Raw genomic sequence first — 22704 nt, 5'->3', positions numbered from 1 at the left:
TTTAATTTACTTTTTGGTAAAAACTCAACTCGTCGTGTTTGGAGGACAAAGAATGCTGAGTTGCATCTAAAGAACACCATACCTACTGTGAAGCATGGGGGTGGAAACATCATGCTTTGGGGCTGTTTTTCTGCAAAGGGACCAGGACGACTGATCCGTGTAAAGGAAAGAATGAATGGGGCCATGTATCGTGAGATTTTGAGTGAAAACCTCCTTCCATCAGCAAGGGCATTGAAGATGAAACGTGGCTGGGTCTTTCAGCATGACAAAGATCCCAAACACACCGCCCGGGCAACGAAGGAGTGGCTTCGTAAGAAGCATTTCAAGGTCCTGGAGTGGCCTAGCCAGTCTCCAGATCTCAACCCCATAGAACATCTTTGGAGTTGAAAGTCCGTGTTGCCCAACAACAGCCCCAAAACATCACTGCTCTAGAGGAGATCTGCATGGAGGAATGGGCCAAAATACCAGCAACAGTGTGTGAAAACCTTATGAAGACTTACAGAAAACGTTTGACCTCTGTTATGTACCCTTTGTTGGCAATGACAAAGTATTGAGATAAACTTTTGTTAATGACCAAATACTTATTTCCCACCATAATTTGCAAATAAATTCATAAAAAAATCCTACAATGTGATTTTCTTTCTCATTTTGTCTTTCATAGTTGAAGTGTACCTATGACGAAAATTACAGGCCTCTCTCATCCTTTTAAGTGGGAGAACTTGCACAATTGGTGGCTGACTAAATACTTTTTTGCCCCACTGTATATGGAGCTGTGAAGTGAAGAACTACCATATAGCTAGCTAGAGCACATAAGAATTCTGCGCACAGCCAGAGACTCAGCCAGCCACTCTCCTCTATATCCTCTCCTACGTTAGTGACCTTCACTCAAGAGACCACTGCAGAAGGTTGTCCAATCAGACATTGCCTTTTACAAGACAGGCGGCTGTGAAGGACTGAGCACGGCTACATCACCATCACCCACTCAGGTGGCGACTGGAAGAGCAGCGAGGAGCAGGGAGAGCCGTGTATGCACGTCTGATATTTCTAAAGGTTGGGAGACTCAACAACGGTTTTCATGCGTCTGGCCGTATCCCAGCGCACTGTGAATGACAGCCAGATAAGATAAAACCCAGGAGCTGACCCCTGGTTGAAAGGACAGGGGCTTATTCTGTCATTGTAGAAGCACCATCAGGTCACACTGAAAAACACTTCTTTTATCATCCATCCCCACAGCATATTAAGAGAGAGAAAAGACTGCAGTCTATGTCTGATAGCATAGCAGCACAGAGGAAATTAAAAAGCAAATGCTGAAATATGAGGTGTTTTTTCACCAGCTTCCCTGAGACTACATATTGTATAGAGTACACTGGGTAAAGCCTGACATTTTAAACATGTTACCAGCTGCTTATGAAGAAAAAGGATTTGGGAGGATTTAGAAATGATTCCCTCATGACTTATATTTTGTATCAATCTTCTGCCTCTAAGCTGATCTGGAAGTTTTGGGATTCAGACGTTATTATGTTTTTCTCAATGCTAAACGTGTTCTGAAACATTGACAAGTTAAAATACTTGGAGATGAAAAATAAATTACCAATAATTCTGACAGAAAATATAAAACAGGGGATGTCATGGCATCACAATGCTAAAAGGAACAACATTCTGGATATTGGCATCTTCTGTCTGCTGTGTGTGAGATGAACATAGTGTCACTCAGTGGTGCAAACAACAAAGTGAGTGAATGTTGGTGCAAGGTTTTTAGACGTAAACAGATGGTACATATCACAGAAGCCAGCGGGCAGGGCGACCATCAAGAGCATTTATGAACTGTCAATTGTACAGCCCATAATAAAAAACACATGAAATATTCAGAAATCTGGGGCATATTGTCACAAGGCAATGTATAATTGGGATGAAAGTAAGACATTTTGTGAGGGAAATGTTTTAAAGATGACCTATAGTAGTACATTTCTTTTAAAAACATTTGATACCGTAGACACATTCACCTGAATGATTTTTACTACAGCCTGCTGACCAATTGGGAAACATCATTTGTGTGGAAATGAGTCCTAGCTACAGGGTCAGGGTTGACACCTTTATTCACATCAAGTCCTCAACACTAGATGTCTATCATCTGAAGTCCGACTTGACAGACACTTCATTCAAGTGTAATAGATGATGCAGTAAAAACAAATGCAGCAAACTAAAAAAAATCTCTCTGACGCTCGATACTCAATTGAACCAATTTTTGTCAGAAAGAAAAACATAAATGATTTTGTACTCAGTATCAAATCTTTGAAAACTAGACATGGTGAATGGATGAACGAGGAGCGTTCAAAATATCATTTTAATGGTGGGGACCTTGACTGGAATATAAACCTTCTTGGTTGTCATCACACTGGGTTCATTTACATTTCTTCACATGAACATAATTCCCTGCCTCAGCGTGGAGTGTGAAAGGTCAAAATGATTATGCAGAAAGCCGAGAAAATGTCTAATTTCTTCAAAAGAACAATTACAACCCCTGACATTTGTCAGTGTCAATTATCATAATTGGGCTATTTGAGTAGACTAAGACATAAAAATGTTCCTGATGCTTCTCTATTTCTCTTGATATACCAAAAAATGTATTTAGATAATTTCACAGTCAGTGAAAGCTATATATATATAGTAATTTTTTCATATGTAACAATTGAAGGGTATTAGTAACCATTCAAAATATACAGTTATAAATAAACAAAGACTGACTACATCTGGGACAGCACCCAACTCCAAGCCCAATGCAGTGTGATTTGCATATGGTCTTTGTATATGGGAAGGATTGATAATGACAGGTTTTACTGTAGGTGGTGAGCAGTATGGATAATGTGTAGGGAGGTTCTGATAGTATTTGATTTCAGTTTGAGGATATAAGTGTAGATAAGTGTAGTGTGGATAGTATGCTGTGCCGTTTGGAGGTTATGAGAGGTAGAGTGGACAATATGCTGTCTCAGGTGGTGGATAGCATCATGGTGGCTGCAGCATCATGGATGCTGTGTGCCCTCAACTCTGACTCAGTCTTCCCCTGCTGCCTCCCAGGAGATGGTGACCTCTTTTAATCTCTCTCTCGGGGCAGGCATCAGAGTTATTTGCTGTGATGGCTTGCCCAAAGCTGAGCAGTGCATCACCGAGGTGAAGTCACACAAAGCTTCTGAGACCACTTTTAGAGAAAGCTCCAAAAATCTCAAAGCTTAAGTCAGAGAGAAAAAAAACAACAAGAGCTACTGCAGAGAGAGGCATTCCACTTCCCTGCACCAGATTTCACAAAATTGAGTTTGCTGGCTGGCTTTCTCCTTGAGAGTAAAGCTGCACGTACAGTCCCATGTTTCTGCTCAATTACCTACAGAACACCAGTCTCTTAAACAAACAAAAATGGCCTTTCATCTTGGGCAAACCATGTACCGAACACAGCATATTAAGTCTTTCATAATGCAGAAAGACCACTGTTCAAATGGCCCATGCATTATCCTGAAAGCTTGTGTCCCAAAATAGATGAAAGGCTTTGGAGACCAGTGGCCAGAGACAAGTGAGCAGAGGACGGTATAAACAAAACAGTGTGTAATAAAGCAGGGGCAACTTCTATTAGTCACCCAGTTCATTATTATGCCATTTTAAGTCACATGGTCAGGCCAGATTAGATGTGACAGACTGTGGATCTCCTTAGGAGATGTTTAGAATTCATAAAGTAAATCATATTTGGTTGAGCTGCAGAGGCACAAAGGGTTTGCTGACTCCTCCATTATTTTCCCCAGGCTACGCCTCCACAATGTTTTTTATGCTATTGAAATTTCTGCTATTTCTCCTGCGAGCAGCTGAGACTAGTGCAGTCAGCTGAGGAGAGAGAGAAAATGAGAGAGAGACTCATCCTGGCCATTATAAGCCTCTTGCTCCTGGGCTCCTCTCTTGCTTTTGTTTAGAATGGATGTGTGTACATTTGTCTCCTAATGTCAGTTTTTCCACATACTATGATAGCACAGGATACAAATACAAGGGACTTATTCTGTCAGAGATACAAAGGCTATATAACAATGGGGTTTAAATACCAACACATTTTAAATATTGAACAATTACATACCTAGGATAATACTGAAATGAGTCACATTACATGTCGATGTTAAAGGTATGCATACATGACATTTTAAGGTCAGTGACTTGTGCTGGTTTTCTTTTCTCTCTGAAACACTATTTCTGTCTGCATCCTGTGTATTGATTTCTTTATTTTTCCCCAGCAGCAGCAGCAGCAGCAGCCGTAGGGGCAGTCACAGCACCAACCAAGCAAGCAGTAGAGAAAAGAGAACTGTCCAGTGCTGAAATACTGGTTTCTGCAGTCAGAGCCAGTAGTATAGAGTGGAACTGTCCAAGGTTCTGAAATATTAGCAACTTAGAACAGGGAGCAGGGAAAAGCAGGGGGAAAAAATATCTGAAAATGGCACTGAACCACACAAGGCTGCAGCATTGGAAGCAGTGTTAGTAGGAGCTGTTTCAGCCCAGTGCTGAAATACTAGCTGCTTAAAGAAAGATGAGTACAGACCAGTCGGAAATACTAGCTGCTTAAAGAAAGATGAGTACAGACCAGTCGGAAATACTAGCTGCTTAAAGAAAGATGAGTACAGACCAGTCGGAAATACTAGCTGCTTAAAGAAAGATGAGTACAGACCAGTCAGAAAGACTGATGCTTGTGATGATTTTTGTATTTGTATTAGTATTTATTATGAATCCAAGGCAGAAGCTACTATTCCTGGGGTCCAGAAAAATTAAGGCTGTTTATACAATTTTAAAAACATTACAATACATTCAGATTTCACAAAACACTGTGTGGCCTCAGGCACCTGCTCCACCACCACCATCTAGGGTACTAAATCCATGTGTATGTGTGTGTGTATGTTATCGTGTGTGTGTGTATGCATATGTCTGTGCCTGTTTGTGTTGCTTCACAGTCCCCGCTGTTCCATAAGGTGTTTTTTAATCTGTTTTATAAATCTAATTTGACTGTTTGCATCAGTTACTTGAATAGAGTTCCATGTTGTCATGGCTCTATGTAGTACTGTGCACCTCCCATAGCCTGTTCTGGACTATGAAGAGACCTCTTGTGGCATGTCTTGTGGGGTATGCATGGGTGTCCGAGCTGTGTGCCATTCAATATGTAAAAACCTCTCAATAATACAAGTAGTGAAGAAGTCAATCTCTCCTCCACTTTCAGCCAGGAGAGATTGACATGCATATTATTAATATTAGCTCTCTGTGTACATCCAAGGGCCAGACGTGCTTCCCTGTTCTGTGCCAATTGCAATTTCCCTAAGTCCTTTTTTGTGTCATCTGACCACACTACTGAACAATAGTCAAGGTGCGACAACACTAGGGCCTTTTGGATAGTGCCTTGTTACTGCCTGTATGATAGTGTAGTGCAATTGTAATGGCTTTGCAGATAATAAGAAAAGATGATCAGTATTTATCTGGCTAAAAGAGAAGGAATATAATATCTATTGTTTCAGGAAACTTATTCAACCATTTTAGATTACATTTTGTGGACTTTTCTAAGCTGTTTAAAGGCACAGTCAACTTAGTGTATGTAAACTTCTGACCCACTGGAATTGTGATACAGTGAATTATAAGTGAAATAATCTGTCTGTAAACAATTGTTGGACAAAGTACTTGTGTCATGCACAAAGTAGATGTCCTAACCGACTTGACAAAGCTATAGTTTGTTAACAAGATATTGGTGGAGTGGTTGAAAAACAGGTTTTAATGACTCCAAACTAAACTTTCGACTTCAATTGTATATATTACATATATAGTACCAGTCAAAAGTTTGGACACACCTACTCATTCCCGGATTAAACTTTATTTTTTAAATATTTTCTACATTGAAGAATAATAGTGAAGATATCAAAACTATGAAATAACACATATGGAATCATGTACTGTAGTAACCAAAAATATATTTTATATTTGAGATTTTTCAAAGTAGCCACCCTTTGCCTTGAAGACAGCTTTGCACACTCTTGGCAGGTAACTCTTGTATGTCTTGTTAAAAATTCATTTGTGGAATGTATTTTCTTCTTAATGCATTTGATCCAATCAGTTGTGTTGTGACAAGGTAGTGGTGGTATACAGAAGATAGCCCTATTTGGTAAAAGACCAAGTCCATATTATGGCAAGACCACTCAAACAAGCAAAGAGAAATGATAGTCCATCATTACTTTAATTAAGACATGAAAGTGAGTCAATGCGGAAAATTTCAAGAACTTTTCAAGTTTCTTCAAGTGCATTCGCAAAAACCATCCAACGCTATGATGAAACTGGCTCTCATGAGGACCGCCACAGGAAAGGAAGACCCAGAGTTACCTCTGCTGCAGAGGATGAGTTCATTAGAGTTACCAGCCTTAGAAATTGCAGGCCAAATAAATGCTTCACAGAGTTCAAGTAAAAGACACATTTCAACGGTTCAGAGGAGACTGTGTGAATCAGGTCTTCATGGTCAAATTGCTGCAACGAAACCACTACTAAAGGACACCAATAAGAAGAAGAAACTTGCTTGGTCCAAAAAACACAAGAGTGTGCAAAGCTGTCATCAAGACAAAGGGTGGCTCTGAAATCTAAAATATATTTTAATTTGTTTAACAATTTTTTGGTTACTACATGATTCCATATGTGTTATTTCATAGTGTTGATGTCTTCACTATTATTCTACAATGCAGTTAATAGTAGAAATAAAGAAAAACCCTTGGATGAGTAGGTGTGTCCAAACCTTTGACTGGTACTGTACATTTACAAAAATATATATGGGGGATTGGAAATTGTGCGGACAATTGTATTGATGGAAGACATAATCTATCTGCAATATTAAAGTTGATCTACCCCCTAACAAATAAATACAAATACACATTTAACACACTCTAAATGTGGTCCCAGATAAATAATGGGAATGTAGAATTGGTGTGTGTCACATTATGGAGGACTCTGATATATCTGGTGTAAATGCTATTATTATAGCAACACTATGGACTCCTGTGATTCTATATTGGGACACTTAATTTTTACTGTTAGTTCCCTCTACATCCTTGTCATTTGTTTATCACTCCGAAACAGCATGATAACTGTTCCTCATTTGTCTCTGTGCTTCACGATTGAGTTCAAAATGCATCAAGAGTGCAAAATAGTCAGCCTCAACATACAGAAATCAATGTGATATCCAAACCAGAACAATTTACTCCTAACAAGCTCCCTTTCTCCCTCTACTAACCTGCACCTCCTGATACTGTTTATTTATCTGTTATTTTATCAGGTAAGTTGACTGAGAACATGTTCTCATTTGCAGCAACGACCTGGGGAACAGTTACAGGGGAGAGGAGGGGGATGAATGAGCCAATTGTAAACTGGGGATTATTAGGTGACTGTGATGGTTTGAGGGCCAGATTGGGAATTTAGCCAGCACACCGGGGTTAACACCCCTACTCTTACGATAAGTGCCATGGGATCTTTAATGACCTCAGAGAGCCAGGACACCCATTTAACGTCCCATCTGAAATACAGCACCCTACACAGGGCAGTGTCCCCAATCGCTGCCATGGGGCATTGGGACAATTTTTTAGACCAGAGGAAAGAGTGCCTCCTACTGGCCCTCCAACACCACTTCCAGCAGCATCTGGTCTCCCATCCAGGAACTGACCAGGACCAACCCTACTTAGCTTCAGAAGCAAGCCAGCAGTGGTATGCAGGGTAGTATGCTGCTGGTATACCACCCTGCATACCTGCATACCATACTGTATTTCCTAAGAGGAAATGTCAAAGCTAGATTAAAAAAGAAGCTATAACACAGTCTATAATCATAATTAACACATTTTAATCCTGAATATGCAGCACACCGCAACAGTGTGTTGTGGCACAATATTGTAGCCAAGTATTATACTATTCTATGTGGTCTGCAGCACACCACAAACCACCATTTTCCTCCCATTCCACTACCTCTACATGCTTGAATGTGCCTGGACACATGGTGACCATTTGGGGCCTCTGGCAGGAAGGTGGGCAGGCTTGGTTTTGTTCAGAGGGGAGAGCAGAGGCACTCGGGGAGAACAGATGCCCCAGCTACAGACTCTCTGCTGTGAATGCTCTATGAGTCATCGCTTTTCATCAATGAGGTCATTCCACAGTGCACGCACACAGAGAGAGCCTTACAAAACACAAACAATAAGATCAACATACACCCATACAGTACACCCACCCACCCAGTATACCCATCCACACACTGCAACACACCACCCCACTTTTACCTTCATCTCATACTCTGACTGACCATTCCTTGTTTAAAACACACTGTACAGTACTTCCATCAAGTTGCAGTTTATCTAAAGCTTTGCAGTCAACAGACCCAGTTTGTATCATCTATCTCTAAAGTTAATACAATTGGGGATTCAAAGAGGATTTGTTAGGCATCACAGAGCTCTCCAAGGATACAGAGCTCCAAATTGGGCCGACCCAATGTTCTCCATGTTCCGCATCAGGTTGGGCCCCCCAGAGAGAGACACACAGGTCCCATAGAGAATAAGGACTTGACTTAGAGATGTTAAAAGCCAACTGAAGTCTTGGAGTCCCAAGACAGAGCTAATGAGTGCGGGAGAGAGGGACCACGCAGACGGCAGGCAGAGCCAGTGATGGGGAAGAAGAGATAAACAGCGTTTAGCCACAGCAGGCTGCCTGTGCTCATTGATTTGTGCGGAGAGGCCCGGGCTGGGCTGGAAGCGAAGGTGATGTAGAGAGCTCACGGAGATGGAGAGGAGAGGGAGTGAAGCAGCAGGTTTGTGCCACGTCGTCTCTCTCTCTCGCTCTCTCTCTCACCCACACTGTGTTAATGAGCCTGTGCCTGACTGCTGAACGCAACCATTTAGCACTGTGCAATTAATCAGATGTTTCCTTGCAGAGAGGAAGCCAGTGAGGCATATAGCAGGGGAGCTGTGATTTTACTCCATACAAATGCAATTTTCCACCTCAACCCCTACCTTCACCGAGTGTCAGGGGTAACATAGGGACCAGAGAAAAACTGTCCTTTTGCCTGTTAGTTTGTAGACTTTGGTTAAAATGATTTCATAAGATGAATCCAAAGCAAGGAAACAAAAGGTTTATTACAAAGCCCTATATCCTACAAGAAAGGGGCAGTCAGTTAATATTACAGTATTTATGCAGGCAGTAAAATATAAATACACATTCTTTCCCGTTAATCACATAAAATAACTGACAAACAGAAAGTAGACCGCTCTCACATGAGTGTGTGTCTGTCTGCTTGTGGATATTATATGAAAAGGATTTGATTTCTCATATTAAAAATGAATGCGCTCTATGGCACATTCAACAAGATACAGTTGAAGTCGGAAGTTTACATAAACTTAGGTTGGAGTCATTAAAACTCTTTTTCTCAACCACTCCACACATTTCTTGTTAACAAACTATAGTTTTGGCAAGTGGGTTAGGACATCTACTTTGTGATTGACACAAGTAATTTGTCCAACAATTGTTTACAGACAGATTATTTCACAATTCAACTGTATCACAATTCCAGTGGGTCAGAAGTTTACATACACTAAGTTGAATGTGCCTTTAAACAGCTTGGAAAAATCCAGAAAAGTATGTCATGGCTTTAGAAGCTTCTGATAAGCTAATTGACACAATTGGAGGTTTACGTGTGGATGTATTTCAAGGCCTACCTTCAAATTCAGTGCCTCTTTGCTTGACATCAAGGGAAAATCAAAAGAAATCAGCCAAGACCTCAGAAATAAAACTGTTGACCTCCACAAGTCTGCTTCATCCTTGGGAGAAATTTCTAAATGCCTGAAGGTACCACGTTCATCTGTACAAACAAGAGTACGAAAGTATAATCACCATGGGACCACGCAGCCGCCATACCACTCAGGAAGGAGACGCATTCTGTCTCCTAGAAATGAACATACTTTGGTGCGAAAAGTGCATATCAATCCCAGAACAACAGCAAAGGACCTTGTGAAGATGCTGGAGGAAACAGGTACAAAAGTATCTATATCCACAGTAAAACGAGTCCTATATCGACATAACCTGCAAGGCCGCTCAGCAAGGAAGAAACCCCTGCTCCAAAATCGCCATATAAAAGCCAGACTACGGTTTGCAACTGCACATTGGGACAAAGATCGTACTTTTTGGAGAACTGTCCTTTGGTATGATGAAACAAAATAGAACTGTTTGGCCATAATGACCATCAGTATGTTAAGAGGAAAAAGGGGGAGGCTTGCAAGCCAAAGAACACCATCCCAACCGTGAAGCACGGGGATGGCAGCATCATGTTGTGGGGGTTGCTTTGCTGCAGGAGGGACTGGTGCACTTCACAAAATAGATGGCATCATGAGACAGGAAAATTATGTGGATATATTGAAGCAACATCTCAAGACATCAGTCAGGAAGTTAAAGCTTGGTTGCAAATGGACCTTCCAAATGGACAATGACCCCAAGCATACTTCCAAAGTTGTGGCAAAATGGCTTAAGGACATCAAAGTCAAGGTATTGGAGTGGCCATCACGAAGCCCTGACCTCAATCCTATAGAAAATGTGTGGGCAGAACTGAAAAAGCGTGTGTGAGCAAGGAGGCCTACAAACCTGACTCAGTTACACCAGCTCTGTTAGGACGAATGGACCAGAATTCACCCAACTTACTGTGGGAAGATTGTGGAAGGCTACCTGAAGGATTTGACCCAAATGCAAACACTAACAGGATCTAGCTATAATTCAAAGGCACAAATTAATTCCATTCAAACACATTCTCCTTTTTGAATGATTATTGTTAAAGGACTTGAGGTGTTCTTCAAGCACCTGGCAGGTATACTAACTGAACTCCCATTTCTGTTAACAGGAACTAGTGGTAAAGACCTCAAAACACTCTTCAATGATTCAATAGGAAAATCCTATTCAATGTGATTCAGATTCAACACAATTATGGAGACAGGATATTGTAAGTATTTCCAGCATGATGGCGAGGTGGAATCGATGTGATACAGAGGTTGAAAGAGGAGAACATGACTGCCGGTGTGAGAGACTCTCACTAAGGGGCCAAATCACATTGGAAATCAAAAGCTCCATGGACAGTGAAGGCAGGGTCGAAATCTTTGGGTGTTTATTTTGCAAGCAGGAGATTCCTATGTTATTGTACCTTGACACAGTAACAAATCTTCCTATTACAACACAGTGTCTCAGAACCTGAGCAAGACTTTCAGTCATGATAGGGTTCACCTCACTGCGATCCAGGAGACTGTAGTTTGCATCCATTACTATTCCCATTTTCATGCTTTTTGTGAAGAAAAAGGGACTAGAGTCATATATATTTCTCTGTCTCTTTTTTTGAGTGTCCAGGTGTGTTTGGTGGCTTTGTCATCAGTGATGGAGAAATCATCCCACTGGAATTCTTCTCTGCTTTAGTGCCCTAATGCTATCATACTCTGTCACGGGATGTCAATACAAGCAGACATTGCTCCTGCCTCCGAATTTAAGAGCCTTCCCAATTTAAAATGGCTCCCTCTTGTAGTTGTAACAGGGAGTCAATATCAGTGTACCTAATAGTAATATGGCATTTAGTATGTCCTTTTAGAACATGTGGAATTTAGATGGGTGGTGATCACTGTAAAGCCGAAACAACATCTCCCAATCCATGTGGGGAACAGAACAGTGAGGGGTGCTATGAACAGGAGGAGCAGGAGGGCTCTCTAGCCTTTCTTGCCTCAGAGCAAACACAAGCTGTAGGTAAGGCATGCACAGCACAGCATGTGGGGTAAGACTCCAAACTACAGTGGCTAAAGCAGCCAATGTTGCTGCAGGCCAAAGATCCCCAAAAAAGCTTCATCTATTGCTTTTCCAAAAATCTATTTCCTATGACACAAAATACCACAGTGAGTTGATAGGGCTCTTCTCTCCTGTTATCCGTCTGGCAGGATGGAGTTTTTACCCATTTTTGTTTTCTTTACTGTTTCATGTCATTCTGTGGAAATGGGAGTATGTTACAGATGGTTGCGATCTGATCCAGACACAGGAGGTGGAAGGGCCTCCATAAGTCAAGGAGAGCTGTTGGGTGAATCAGGAGGCACATGGAGGAAGGTTGATTTTGCCCGGGAGAGACAATAAACCTCGTAATCACCTTTCCTCCACCACAGCAGCCAAGCAATTATCCGCTGGTACGGCCTGCCGCAGACACACAGACACTGAGACACATGGCCCGTGTCCATGCTTCTGACATGAGGCCCCCAATTTCAAAGCAATTGGCACTGTCTTAACATGGTTTAGGAAGGGATAAAACATCTGGAACAACATAAGGAAAGGGTGTTAGCTACTAACATCTCAATTAGGTTGCTGTGCTGATGGAGAGGGAAGATTTAAAAAGACAAGCATTTTTTAAATAAACGACAGTGGGAAAAATGGGTTAGAAGTGAGCAGTCTTTTTCTAGTTGAACGATGCACAACATGGTTGGATGAGATGATGGATAAAGCACCAAAGTTATATCGAACCCACTACCCTGGCGTTACAAGCGCCATGCTCTACCAACTGTGCTACAGACGTATGTATATTGTAAGGTAAACCAGCAAGTAAACCTCTACAAAGCACTGTAATAAAGCTGTCTCGACGTAGACTCAACAGCACTTTGAATACACTCTACTGTATATAAAACCAGTACACAATCACAATACAGTGAATATCTCTCACCATCGCCAGACCATTCAAAAATACATGTACAAAAGGGCAGAATGTATTTTAGCCCAAATGTGATCTAATATTTTTTAGAACTCTAATTATTTCTTAAAAGCTCAACATTTGGTTATACTAACCTCTCATGGGCCAGAGAGGATAAAGGCAACTAAGATCTCCCTCGGCCAGAGGAAAAACTGGAAATGGTCGACAGAGGACATACACTATAGTTTTACACTATGATGAATAGTAAATGGTTGGTTTACACAAGTGAGAAACGTTGTGGAACTGTCAGCCTCTGCATTTTGTCCTATCCCCAGTTTCTAATTACAGCAAGAACTTGGTATTGTAAACAGAATACCTGCTCCAACAGTAGCCTGGTCCAGTACAGTTTGTCTCTCCCTCTCTACAGCCAGCCTTACAGTACAGTAGCCTGGTCCAGTACAGTATGTATCTCTCTACAGCCAGCCTTACAGTACAGTAGCCTGGTCCAGTACAGTATGTATCTCTCTACAGCCAGCCTTACAGTACAGTAGCCTGGTCCAGTACAGTTTGTCTCTCCCTCTCTACAGCCAGCCTTACAGTACAGTAGCCTGGTCCAGTACAGTATGTATCTCTCTACAGCCAGCCTTACAGTACAGTAGCCTGGTCCAGTACAGTATGTATCTCTCTACAGCCAGCCTGGTCCAGTACAGTAGCCTGGTCCAGTACAGTTTGTCTCTCCTTCTCTACAGCCAGCCTTACAGTAAAGTATGTCTCCCTCTACAGCCAGCCTTACAGTACAGTAGCCTGGTCCAGTACAGTATGTCTCTCCCTCTCTACAGCCAGCCTTACAGTACAGTAGCCTGGTCCAATACAGTATGTCTCTCTCTACAGCAAGCCTTACAGTACAGTAGCCTGGTCCAGTACAGTATGTATCTCTCTACAGCAAGCCTTACAGTACAGTAGCCTGGTCTAGTACAGTTTGTCTCTCCCTCTCTACAGCCAGCCTTACAGTACAGTAGCCTGGTCCAGTACAGTAGCCTGGTCCAGTACAGTTTGTCTCTCCCTCTCTACAGCCAGCTTTACAGTACAGTAGCCTGGTCCAGGACCAGGAATATCCTACTCTGACAGATTGGAGTGTCATTAGTGTTCTGTCTTAAAGCTGAACTCTCCAGATGTTGACCTTCACAGAGCAGGATGGAGACCTCCGCTAGCTCCCTTCGTCAGCCCACGGCTGCTGCTGGGGTACAGCGGAGAAGAGAGCTGGGGGGTGCATGAAGGACATGTAAAAGTCACGGTGTGTTGTAGCTCGTTCTTTATATAATCCAATTAGAGTGTAAATTCTATTCAGAGGATTAGAGGCTGGTACCGTACAGATGGAGGGATCTCCTCAGAGTTACACTACAGCACATCAACAGTCACAGCGACAAGAACACATAACAGTACCTGTCTTGGACTCATTTACGGAAGCAGACAGAGCCCTGTGGAAGCCAAGCAGCATTCAACCTCCTCCCAGACACTAAAGCACTTTGGCATCATTACAGGCCCAGATTTAAAGGTCTTAGATAGACCACTCTTGGAATGAGAACTGGGGAAAGGATTTCCACACTGAGGGGAAATAATGAAATACTTCATGGTTTAACGTGATGTGAGGAGAGAGGAGCACCTCTTCTTTTTCCAGTCAGTCAATCTGGATTATCACTTAGCACAGAACCTGAAATCAAAAATGAGCTCGTCTGATGGGTCTAACAATATCAAATAGACATATTTCTCTCATGATATACTGAACACAAAAAAATGTAAGTCAGGCTATGGGTTAACCAGAGAGCATGTATACTGTATATAGTACAGTGTCTCATTTGTGTCAGGCTGTCAGTCCGTCAGTCTGTTAGGCGGCTGTCTCTTAGCTCTTATCTCCAAGTGTCATAGAGGTAGACAAATAAAGAAGCCAGGCTAAGGGTTAACCACAGAGACCCTTTTCTATATGCAGCATTCCATTGTGTGTGGATGGAAGGCTGTCTGACTGTTAGACAGGCTGTCTCTTACCTCTCTCGGTGTCATAGAGGTAGACAAACTTCTCCCACTTGTAGTGGGCCAGCAGGCTGAGGACAACTCCCCGGAGAGGAGGCCTCATCTGGATGACAAACTGCACGTCGGCATCGGCGGGGAAGCTGGGTGTGATAAAGGACGTGTGTAGAGCCCCACAGAACGAGGTCAGCGTGTTCATGGACTTCTGGTCGTAGAAGCCGAAGATGGCGTACACTCCTCTGGAGAACTGGGAGCAGACTGGAGAAACAGACAGACAGACAGACCGAACAGTCAGCTTTGGGTCAGAACATAGTCAGCCTAGAAATACAAACAGACAGGCAGTCGGTTTGAGTAAGCTCAGGTGAGGGACAGAACTCAGAACACAGTCAACCAAACAGTCAGACAGCACCGTCAGTACACAGCACTGGATATAAAATACAGACAGCACCGTCAGTACACAGCACTGGATATAAAATACAGACAGCACCGTCAGTACACAGCACTGGATATAAAATACAGACAGCACCGTCAGTACAGAGCACTGGATATAAAATACAGACAGCACCGTCATTACACAGCACTGGATATAAAATACAGACAGTACAGTTAGGTGAGGGTAAAATGAGGGTAAAATCAAAGTCAACCAAGCCTCCAGGCATTTCTTCCCACATTCAGATATCCAGGTGAGGGTCAGAACACAGTCAACCACACACACAGTCCAACAGAACCAAATCTCTCCCGGCAGCCATAGAACATAACACCAAGCCCTGACAGACATGGTCAGATCTCAAAATAATAGCTACCAATCAGAGAGAGAGACAGAATGGATAATTCAGAATATTGTACAAAATAGTTGTCATGGTGGAGTAATAGAGAATTCAGGGGAAATCACATTTAATGTGTAGAAAATGAACTGTCTAATTCATTTAAACAGGCATTAATCTAAATAGGGAAATAAATGGTGACCATTCAGAATAAAGGACAGCTGTGTGGGATGTGCGTTCCCATGGCAATGCTTTCTGCCTCTCTGTGCCCTTCACTTCTCCTTGGAGTCAACCTATCTGCTTGGTTAATCAACTACAACTAATAGAACTAATGGGGGAAATCAGTGCACTGGTCACTGCTCTTAAGAGACAAATACCTCCTTCCACCATGCAGGACGCAGACAGGCGTTGCAGCATTAGATTGTGAATCACAGATCCCTCCGGAACTTTCATCACGCACACTTGTCCCCTATTCCCACTGATTAGTATTTGTATATGTGCCCTTTGGTTTCCATGGTCTTGTCGATTATTGTTACAGTGTCCGTTGGTGTGTTTTGGGCTTTCGTGCCCTTGTGGATTTACGGGTCTCTTCCCGTGTGTTAATACTTGTGCGTGTGTGTTATTTATTCGAGGTACTACTCGCTCTTTTTGGGGGGTTCCAACCCTGTGTTTTTGTTACGTGGTTGTTTGGTCTTCGTCCCTGTGCCTTTACACAGCACGCCGTAATTTGGGGCTTAATTTTAAAAAACTATTACACATTCCTACATTTGTCTCCCGAATTTCTTCATACCTGCGTGACAGAATAATCGACCATTGAGGGAGACAGCGGGAATGGCCCGTACGGCGACGCTATGACCGGTCCGTCCCACGCCGCCGATACTTAGGTAGACGTCGTCGGGTCCGTCTGACAACGCTGAGATTGGTCCGTCTGGCGCCTCCACAACTTCGGCAGCTGCAACTGGGTCGTCCAACGTCGCCACAACGGGTCCGTCCGACGACGCAACTTCAGCAGCCACAACTGGCCCGTAAGAAGCCGCCACAACCGGGCCATCTGACGCCACTGCTACTGGTCCATCCGACGCCGACGTAACTTCGGCAGCTGCAACTGATCGACCGGCACTGCGTTCCGGTGAACATCTTCGAGGCCGTTGTCGTTGCCAGCGTGACACTGTGCTCACTGGTCGCAGCAGCTTGTTACAAATCAGTTTATACTGCTATCTAGAGCCATATGTGGGACTGATGAAAACCGCTCTGGCTATAAACACACTGGATACTTGGTCTAACAAGGTATAAATATTTGATTTGATTTGTACAAAACAAATGAGTGAACATTCCACTCGTGACTGTACAAAAGGTTTTAAACAAGCTCCCGTGACCCTGCCTCTCTCTCTCTCTCCTATAGATGTTAGTTGTAAGTGGAATGGATGTTTGTGAACCCTGAATAACAACTCTACTGTGCCACACCATCTGGCTGATCCCTCAAGCGCTTTGTCCTCCGTGGAGTGTACTCCTCTCCTCTCTTCACCTGACTGACCGGCAAAAGTAGAAAATGAAAGAAATAATCATTGAAAAGGAATGCAGTGCTCTAGAGCTTATGGAATCAATAGGGGCCTAAACCTCAAGTAAACCTCTTGAAAACTTCAAAAAAACACAGCATAGATACTGCATAAAACTATAAAGACTGACATTTGGAATGGATTGGTAAAAAGAGAACAGGCTTATTTCAAAGTCTGGAGGCACACCTGAATAATTTTGCGGTTCTGTAATCTTCAAGTATTATTTTCAAGTTCAATGCTGCATGTTATACAACACTGGTTTAAAGGCATCTCAGCGTCATTCCTCCATCAAGCTAACCATTCACTCAAACATCCACACATTTCTCTACACATCTATCATGCTTCAATTCAACCATCTATCCATCTATCATCCTATCATCCATTCATGGCCTTTTCCTTTGGTATGTGCACATATCAGATGAATGTGTATTTGTTCTGGGGCCAGGGGCAACACCAGACTAATGACTGCTACAGCAGGTGTCTTTGTGAAGCTAACGCATTACATCTGCATGGTATAACTAGCGACAGATGAGGCTGAAACCACGGGACGTGGCAGGACTCAACATGAGGCTGTTGTGGCATTGTTTCATATTCAAATCATATTCTTTCCCCTGTTTTTTTCTGCAGACTTGAAGGACCTTTTTTAATTGAATGGGTTCTACTCCCTTTGTTGTGGCGTTGGAGACAGGCAGATTCCCATGCACTGCTAGAACCATCATTTATTACAGTCTCTCTCAAAGCCAGCCCACCGTCTGCATTGAAACAACCATGTCGATAAGACACATACTCACACACACACACACACACACACACACACACACACACACACACACACACACACACACTCAGCTCAAAGACCTGATACACTACATGACCAAAAGTACACTACGTGGCCAACAGTATGTGGACGACTGCTCGTTGAACATCTCATTCTAAAATCATGGGCATTCATATGGAGTTGGTCCCCCCTTTGCTGCAATAACAGCCTCCACTCTTCTGGGAAGGCTTTCCACTAGATGTTGGAACATTGCTTCCAGTCAGCCACGAGAGTATTAGTGAGGTCGGGCACTGATGTTGTGCGATTATGCCTGGCTCGCTGTCAGAGTTCCAATTCATCCCAAAGGTGTTCGATGGGGTTGAGATCAGGGCTCTGTGCAGGCCAGTCAAGTTCTTCCACATCGATATCGACAAACCATTTCTGTATGGACCTCGCTCTGTGCACAGAGGCATTGCCGTGCTGAAAGAGAAAAGGGCCTTCCCAAAACTGTTGCCACAAAGTTGGAGGCACAGAATCATCTAGAATGTCTTTGTATGATGTAGCATTAAGATTTCCCTTCACTGGAACTAAGGGGCCTAGACCGAACCATGAAAAACATCCCCAGACCATTATTCCTCCTTCCACCAAACTTTACAGTTGGTCCCGTTCTGTGAGCTTGTGTGGCCTACCATTTTTCGGCTGAGTCATTGTTGCTTCTAGACGTTTCCACTTCACAGCACTTACAGTTGACCGGGACAGCTCTCGCAGGGCAGAAATTTCACGAACTGGAAAGGTGGCATCCTATGACGGTGCCACATTGAAAGTCACTGAGCTCTTCAGTAAGGCCACTCTACTGCCAAAGTTTGTCTATGGAGATTGCATGGATGTGTGCTCGATTTTATACACCTGTCATCAACGGGTGTGGCTGAAATAGCCAAATTCACTAATTTGAAGGGGTGTCAACAAACTTTTGTATATAGTGTATATTGAATAATACACACATGCAACTGAGACACACAATTATTTTTAAAGACTACCAATTCCAAGTCTATGGATTTGGATTCAAGACAAATACTTTGTCTCCACTGCATACCAAGGGAGCCAGGCTCTGGTGATAAAAGATGGAATTCCCTTCTAAAGCATTGATTTTCAATTTACATTTAAAAAAATGTTTTCATTTTCCATGCTATTAATGCATACTGTACCAGGGGCGCAAATTTGGTCTTAGAAGTGGGGAGAACATTTTTTACATTTATTATTATAACAAATATTAGGCACATTCCTACTATAAAACGGGGGGGTGGCACAATGCAATTTCAGAATGTGGGGGATATTCCCAGTGAAAGTTGCGCTCCTTTTCTGTACTATGGCCTAGCTGCAGATTAGTACACAAAATGATGGCAATCGCTCCTACAGTCACCATTATAATCGTTTGAATATCAAAAAAGAAATACCAAATAATATATTTTTTAAGACGCACATTTTCTCCTCTCATCCGCTCCTGACTGCATATGCTTAGCGGTGGAGAAGAATCGATTCCTTGTCTCCTTGCCCTTCAAATCTCCTCCTCGATTGCAACGGAAGATACTGAGTAGTTATTTTAACTTCCAAGACAACAAACTCACATCTTTCACAACAAAGAAGAGCAAACTAGTGAGGGAAAGAGAGGGGAGGGGCACAGCCATACGTAGGTAGGCAAGACCGACAGCAGGCAGACAGAATCAGAACTGTGCACCGGTAAACAAAAGCTGTATCTTGCCATTTCATGGCTTACAATTTCAATAAGTAGGGGCTATCAATGTGTAATAGGCTACCGTAAACTATTCTATACGCAACAGACCGAAGACTGAACACACACTCGCGAACAGAAAGAACAGGCGACCCAGCGAGGGAGAGACAGGCAGGCAGACAGTCGTAACAGTGCGCATAGGCAATATAACCTGTATCTCGCAATGCTCATAAACTCACCAAAAGTATAGATTAGGCTATCAATGTGTATGGCTAAACTATTATCCATTGTGTCAGTGAATTGAAGTTGAACATCGCCAAATGCGTCGGTTTAATTAGGCCTAAATGTGCAATAAAAAGTATTGTACCTATAGCTTATTTAATGAAACCCTGGCTGTTGATGTTCTAGGCAATAGATCGCAGGGCAGGGAATCCCCGATTCCCCAATGAGCAAAACTTTTTGGGGAAATGGCAGGTTCACTTTCTCATCCATAGGGTGATTGCCTGTTTGTAAATTCAGGGCGTTGTTGTCAGATTGCCCGTTTGTAAATTCAGAGCGTTGTTGTCAGATTGCCCGTTTGTAAATTCAGAGCGTTGTTGTCAGATTGCCCGTTTGTAAATTCAGAGCGTTGTCAGATTGCCCGTTTGTAAATTCAGAGCGTTGTGCGTTGTTGTCAGATTGCCCGTTTGTAAATTCAGAGCGTTGTTGTCAGATTTCCCGTTTGTAAATTCAGAGCGTTGTCAGATTGCCCGTTTGTAAATTCAGAGCGTTGTTGTCAGATTGCCCGTTTGTAAATTCAGAGCGTTGTTGTCAGATTGCCCGTTTGTAAATTCAGAGCGTTGTTGTCAGATTGCCCGTTTGTAAATTCAGAGCATTGTTGTCAGATTGCCCGTTTGTAAATTCAGAGCGTTGTCAGATTGCCCGTTTGTAAATTCAGAGCGTTGTTGTCAGATTGCCCGTTTGTAAATTCAGAGCGTTGTCAGATTGCCCGTTTGTAAATTCAGAGCGTTGTTGTCAGATTGCCCGTTTGTAAATTCAGAGCGTTGTCAGATTGCCCGTTTGTAAATTCAGAGCGTTGTTGTCAGATTGCCCGTTTGTAAATTCAGAGCGTTGTTGTCAGATTGCCCGTTTGTAAATTCAGAGCGTTGTCAGATTGCCCGTTTGTAAATTCAGAGCGTTGTTGTCAGATTGCCTGTTTGTAAATTCAGGGCGTTGTTGTCAGATTTCCCGTTTGTAAATTCAGAGCGTTGTTGTCAGATTGCCCGTTTGTAAATTCAGAGCGTTGTTGTCAGATTGCCCGTTTGTAAATTCAGAGCGTTGTTGTCAGATTGCCCGTTTGTAAATTCAGAGCGTTGTTGTCAGATTGCCCGTTTGTAAATTCAGGGCGTTGTTGTCAGATTGCCCGTTTGTAAATTCAGGGCGTTGTTGTCAGATTGCCCGTTTGTAAATTCAGGGCGTTGTTGTCAGATTGCCCGTTTGTAAATTCAGAGCGTTGTTGTCAGATTGCCCGTTTGTAAATTCAGAGCGTTGTTGTCAGATTGCCCGTTTGTAAATTCAGAGCGTTGTTGTCAGATTGCCCCTTTGTAAATTCAGGGCGTTGTTGTCAGATTGCCTGTTTGTAAATTCAGGCGTTGTTGTCAGATTGCCCGTTTGTAAATTCAGAGCGTTGTTGTCAGATTGCCCGTTTGTAAATTCAGAGCGTTGTTGTCAGATTGCCCGTTTGTAAATTCAGAGCGTTGTCAGATTGCCCGTTTGTAAATTCAGAGCGTTGTTGTCAGATTGCCCGTTTGTAAATTCAGAGCGTTGTCAGATTGCCCGTTTGTAAATTCAGAGCGTTGTCAGATTGCCCGTTTGTAAATTCAGAGCGTTGTTGTCAGATTGCCCGTTTGTAAATTCAGAGCGTTGTTGTCAGATTTCCCGTTTGTAAATTCAGAGCGTTGTCAGATTGCCCGTTTGTAAATTCAGAGCGTTGTTGTCAGATTGCCCGTTTGTAAATTCAGAGCGTTGTTGTCAGATTGCCCGTTTGTAAATTCAGAGCGTTGTTGTCAGATTGCCCGTTTGTAAATTCAGAGCATTGTTGTCAGATTGCCCGTTTGTAAATTCAGAGCGTTGTCAGATTGCCCGTTTGTAAATTCAGAGCGTTGTTGTCAGATTGCCCGTTTGTAAATTCAGAGCGTTGTCAGATTGCCCGTTTGTAAATTCAGAGCGTTGTTGTCAGATTGCCCGTTTGTAAATTCAGAGCGTTGTCAGATTGCCCGTTTGTAAATTCAGAGCGTTGTTGTCAGATTGCCCGTTTGTAAATTCAGAGCGTTGTTGTCAGATTGCCCGTTTGTAAATTCAGAGCGTTGTCAGATTGCCCATTTGTAAATTCAGAGCGTTGTTGTCAGATTGCCTGTTTGTAAATTCAGGGCGTTGTTGTCAGATTTCCCTTTTGTAAATTCAGAGCGTTGTTGTCAGATTGCCCGTTTGTAAATTCAGAGCGTTGTTGTCAGATTGCCCATTTGTAAATTCAGAGCGTTGTTGTCAGATTGCCCGTTTGTAAATTCAGAGCGTTGTTGTCAGATTGCCCGTTTGTAAATTCAGGGCGTTGTTGTCAGATTGCCCGTTTGTAAATTCAGGGCGTTGTTGTCAGATTGCCCGTTTGTAAATTCAGGGCGTTGTTGTCAGATTGCCCGTTTGTAAATTCAGAGCGTTGTTGTCAGATTGCCCGTTTGTAAATTCAGAGCGTTGTTGTCAGATTGCCCGTTTGTAAATTCAGAGCGTTGTTGTCAGATTGCCCCTTTGTAAATTCAGGGCGTTGTTGTCAGATTGCCCGTTTGTAAATTCAGGGCGTTGTTGTCAGATTGCCCGTTTGTAAATTCAGAGCGTTGTTGTCAGATTGCCCGTTTGTAAATTCAGAGCGTTGTTGTCAGATTGCCAGTTTGTAAATTCAGAGCGTTGTTGTCAGATTGCCCGTTTGTAAATTCAGGGCGTTGTTGTCAGATTGCCCGTTTGTAAATTCAGGGCGTTGTTGTCAGATTGCCCGTTTGTAAATTCAGAGCGTTGTTGTCAGATTGCCCGTTTGTAAATTCAGGGCGTTGTTGTCAGATTGCCCGTTTGTAAATTCAGGGCGTTGTTGTCAGATTGCCCGTTTGTAAATTCAGAGCGTTGTTGTCAGA

At 42.8% G+C, this 22704-nt stretch overlaps 1 protein-coding gene and 1 long non-coding RNA gene across 12 annotated transcripts in view; one reads left to right on the top strand and one right to left on the bottom strand.

Moving 5' to 3' along the window:
• gria3a (glutamate receptor, ionotropic, AMPA 3a) overlaps nucleotides 1-22704 on the bottom strand; it is a 129979-nt gene that overhangs the window by 71506 nt on the left and 35769 nt on the right. For 10 of the 11 annotated variants that reach the window (XR_008060877.1, XM_035782468.2, XM_052457974.1 and 7 more), the window contains exon 3: nucleotides 14759-14998. Coding sequence is in view for 10 of the 11 variants with exons in the window: in XM_035782468.2 (XP_035638361.1) it covers nucleotides 14759-14998 (240 nt within the window). In the remaining variant the exon portion in view is untranslated. Of the gene's footprint in view, nucleotides 1-14758; nucleotides 14999-16294; nucleotides 16439-22704 lie in introns of those variants that run through there. The other variant, XM_052457975.1, reaches the window with a different exon arrangement.
• LOC127906315 (uncharacterized) lies at nucleotides 16652-18799 on the top strand. Its single transcript, XR_008060878.1, has 2 exons — nucleotides 16652-16791; nucleotides 16907-18799. It is a non-coding gene; the product is annotated as an uncharacterized LOC127906315 (long non-coding RNA).

The sequence above is a fragment of the Oncorhynchus keta genome, chromosome 12 (genome assembly GCF_023373465.1).
Source record: "Oncorhynchus keta strain PuntledgeMale-10-30-2019 chromosome 12, Oket_V2, whole genome shotgun sequence".
Classification (NCBI taxonomy): Eukaryota; Metazoa; Chordata; class Actinopteri; order Salmoniformes; family Salmonidae; genus Oncorhynchus; species Oncorhynchus keta.
Note: the sequence above shows the minus strand (reverse complement) of the source record. Positions and strands in the feature narration are given on the sequence as shown.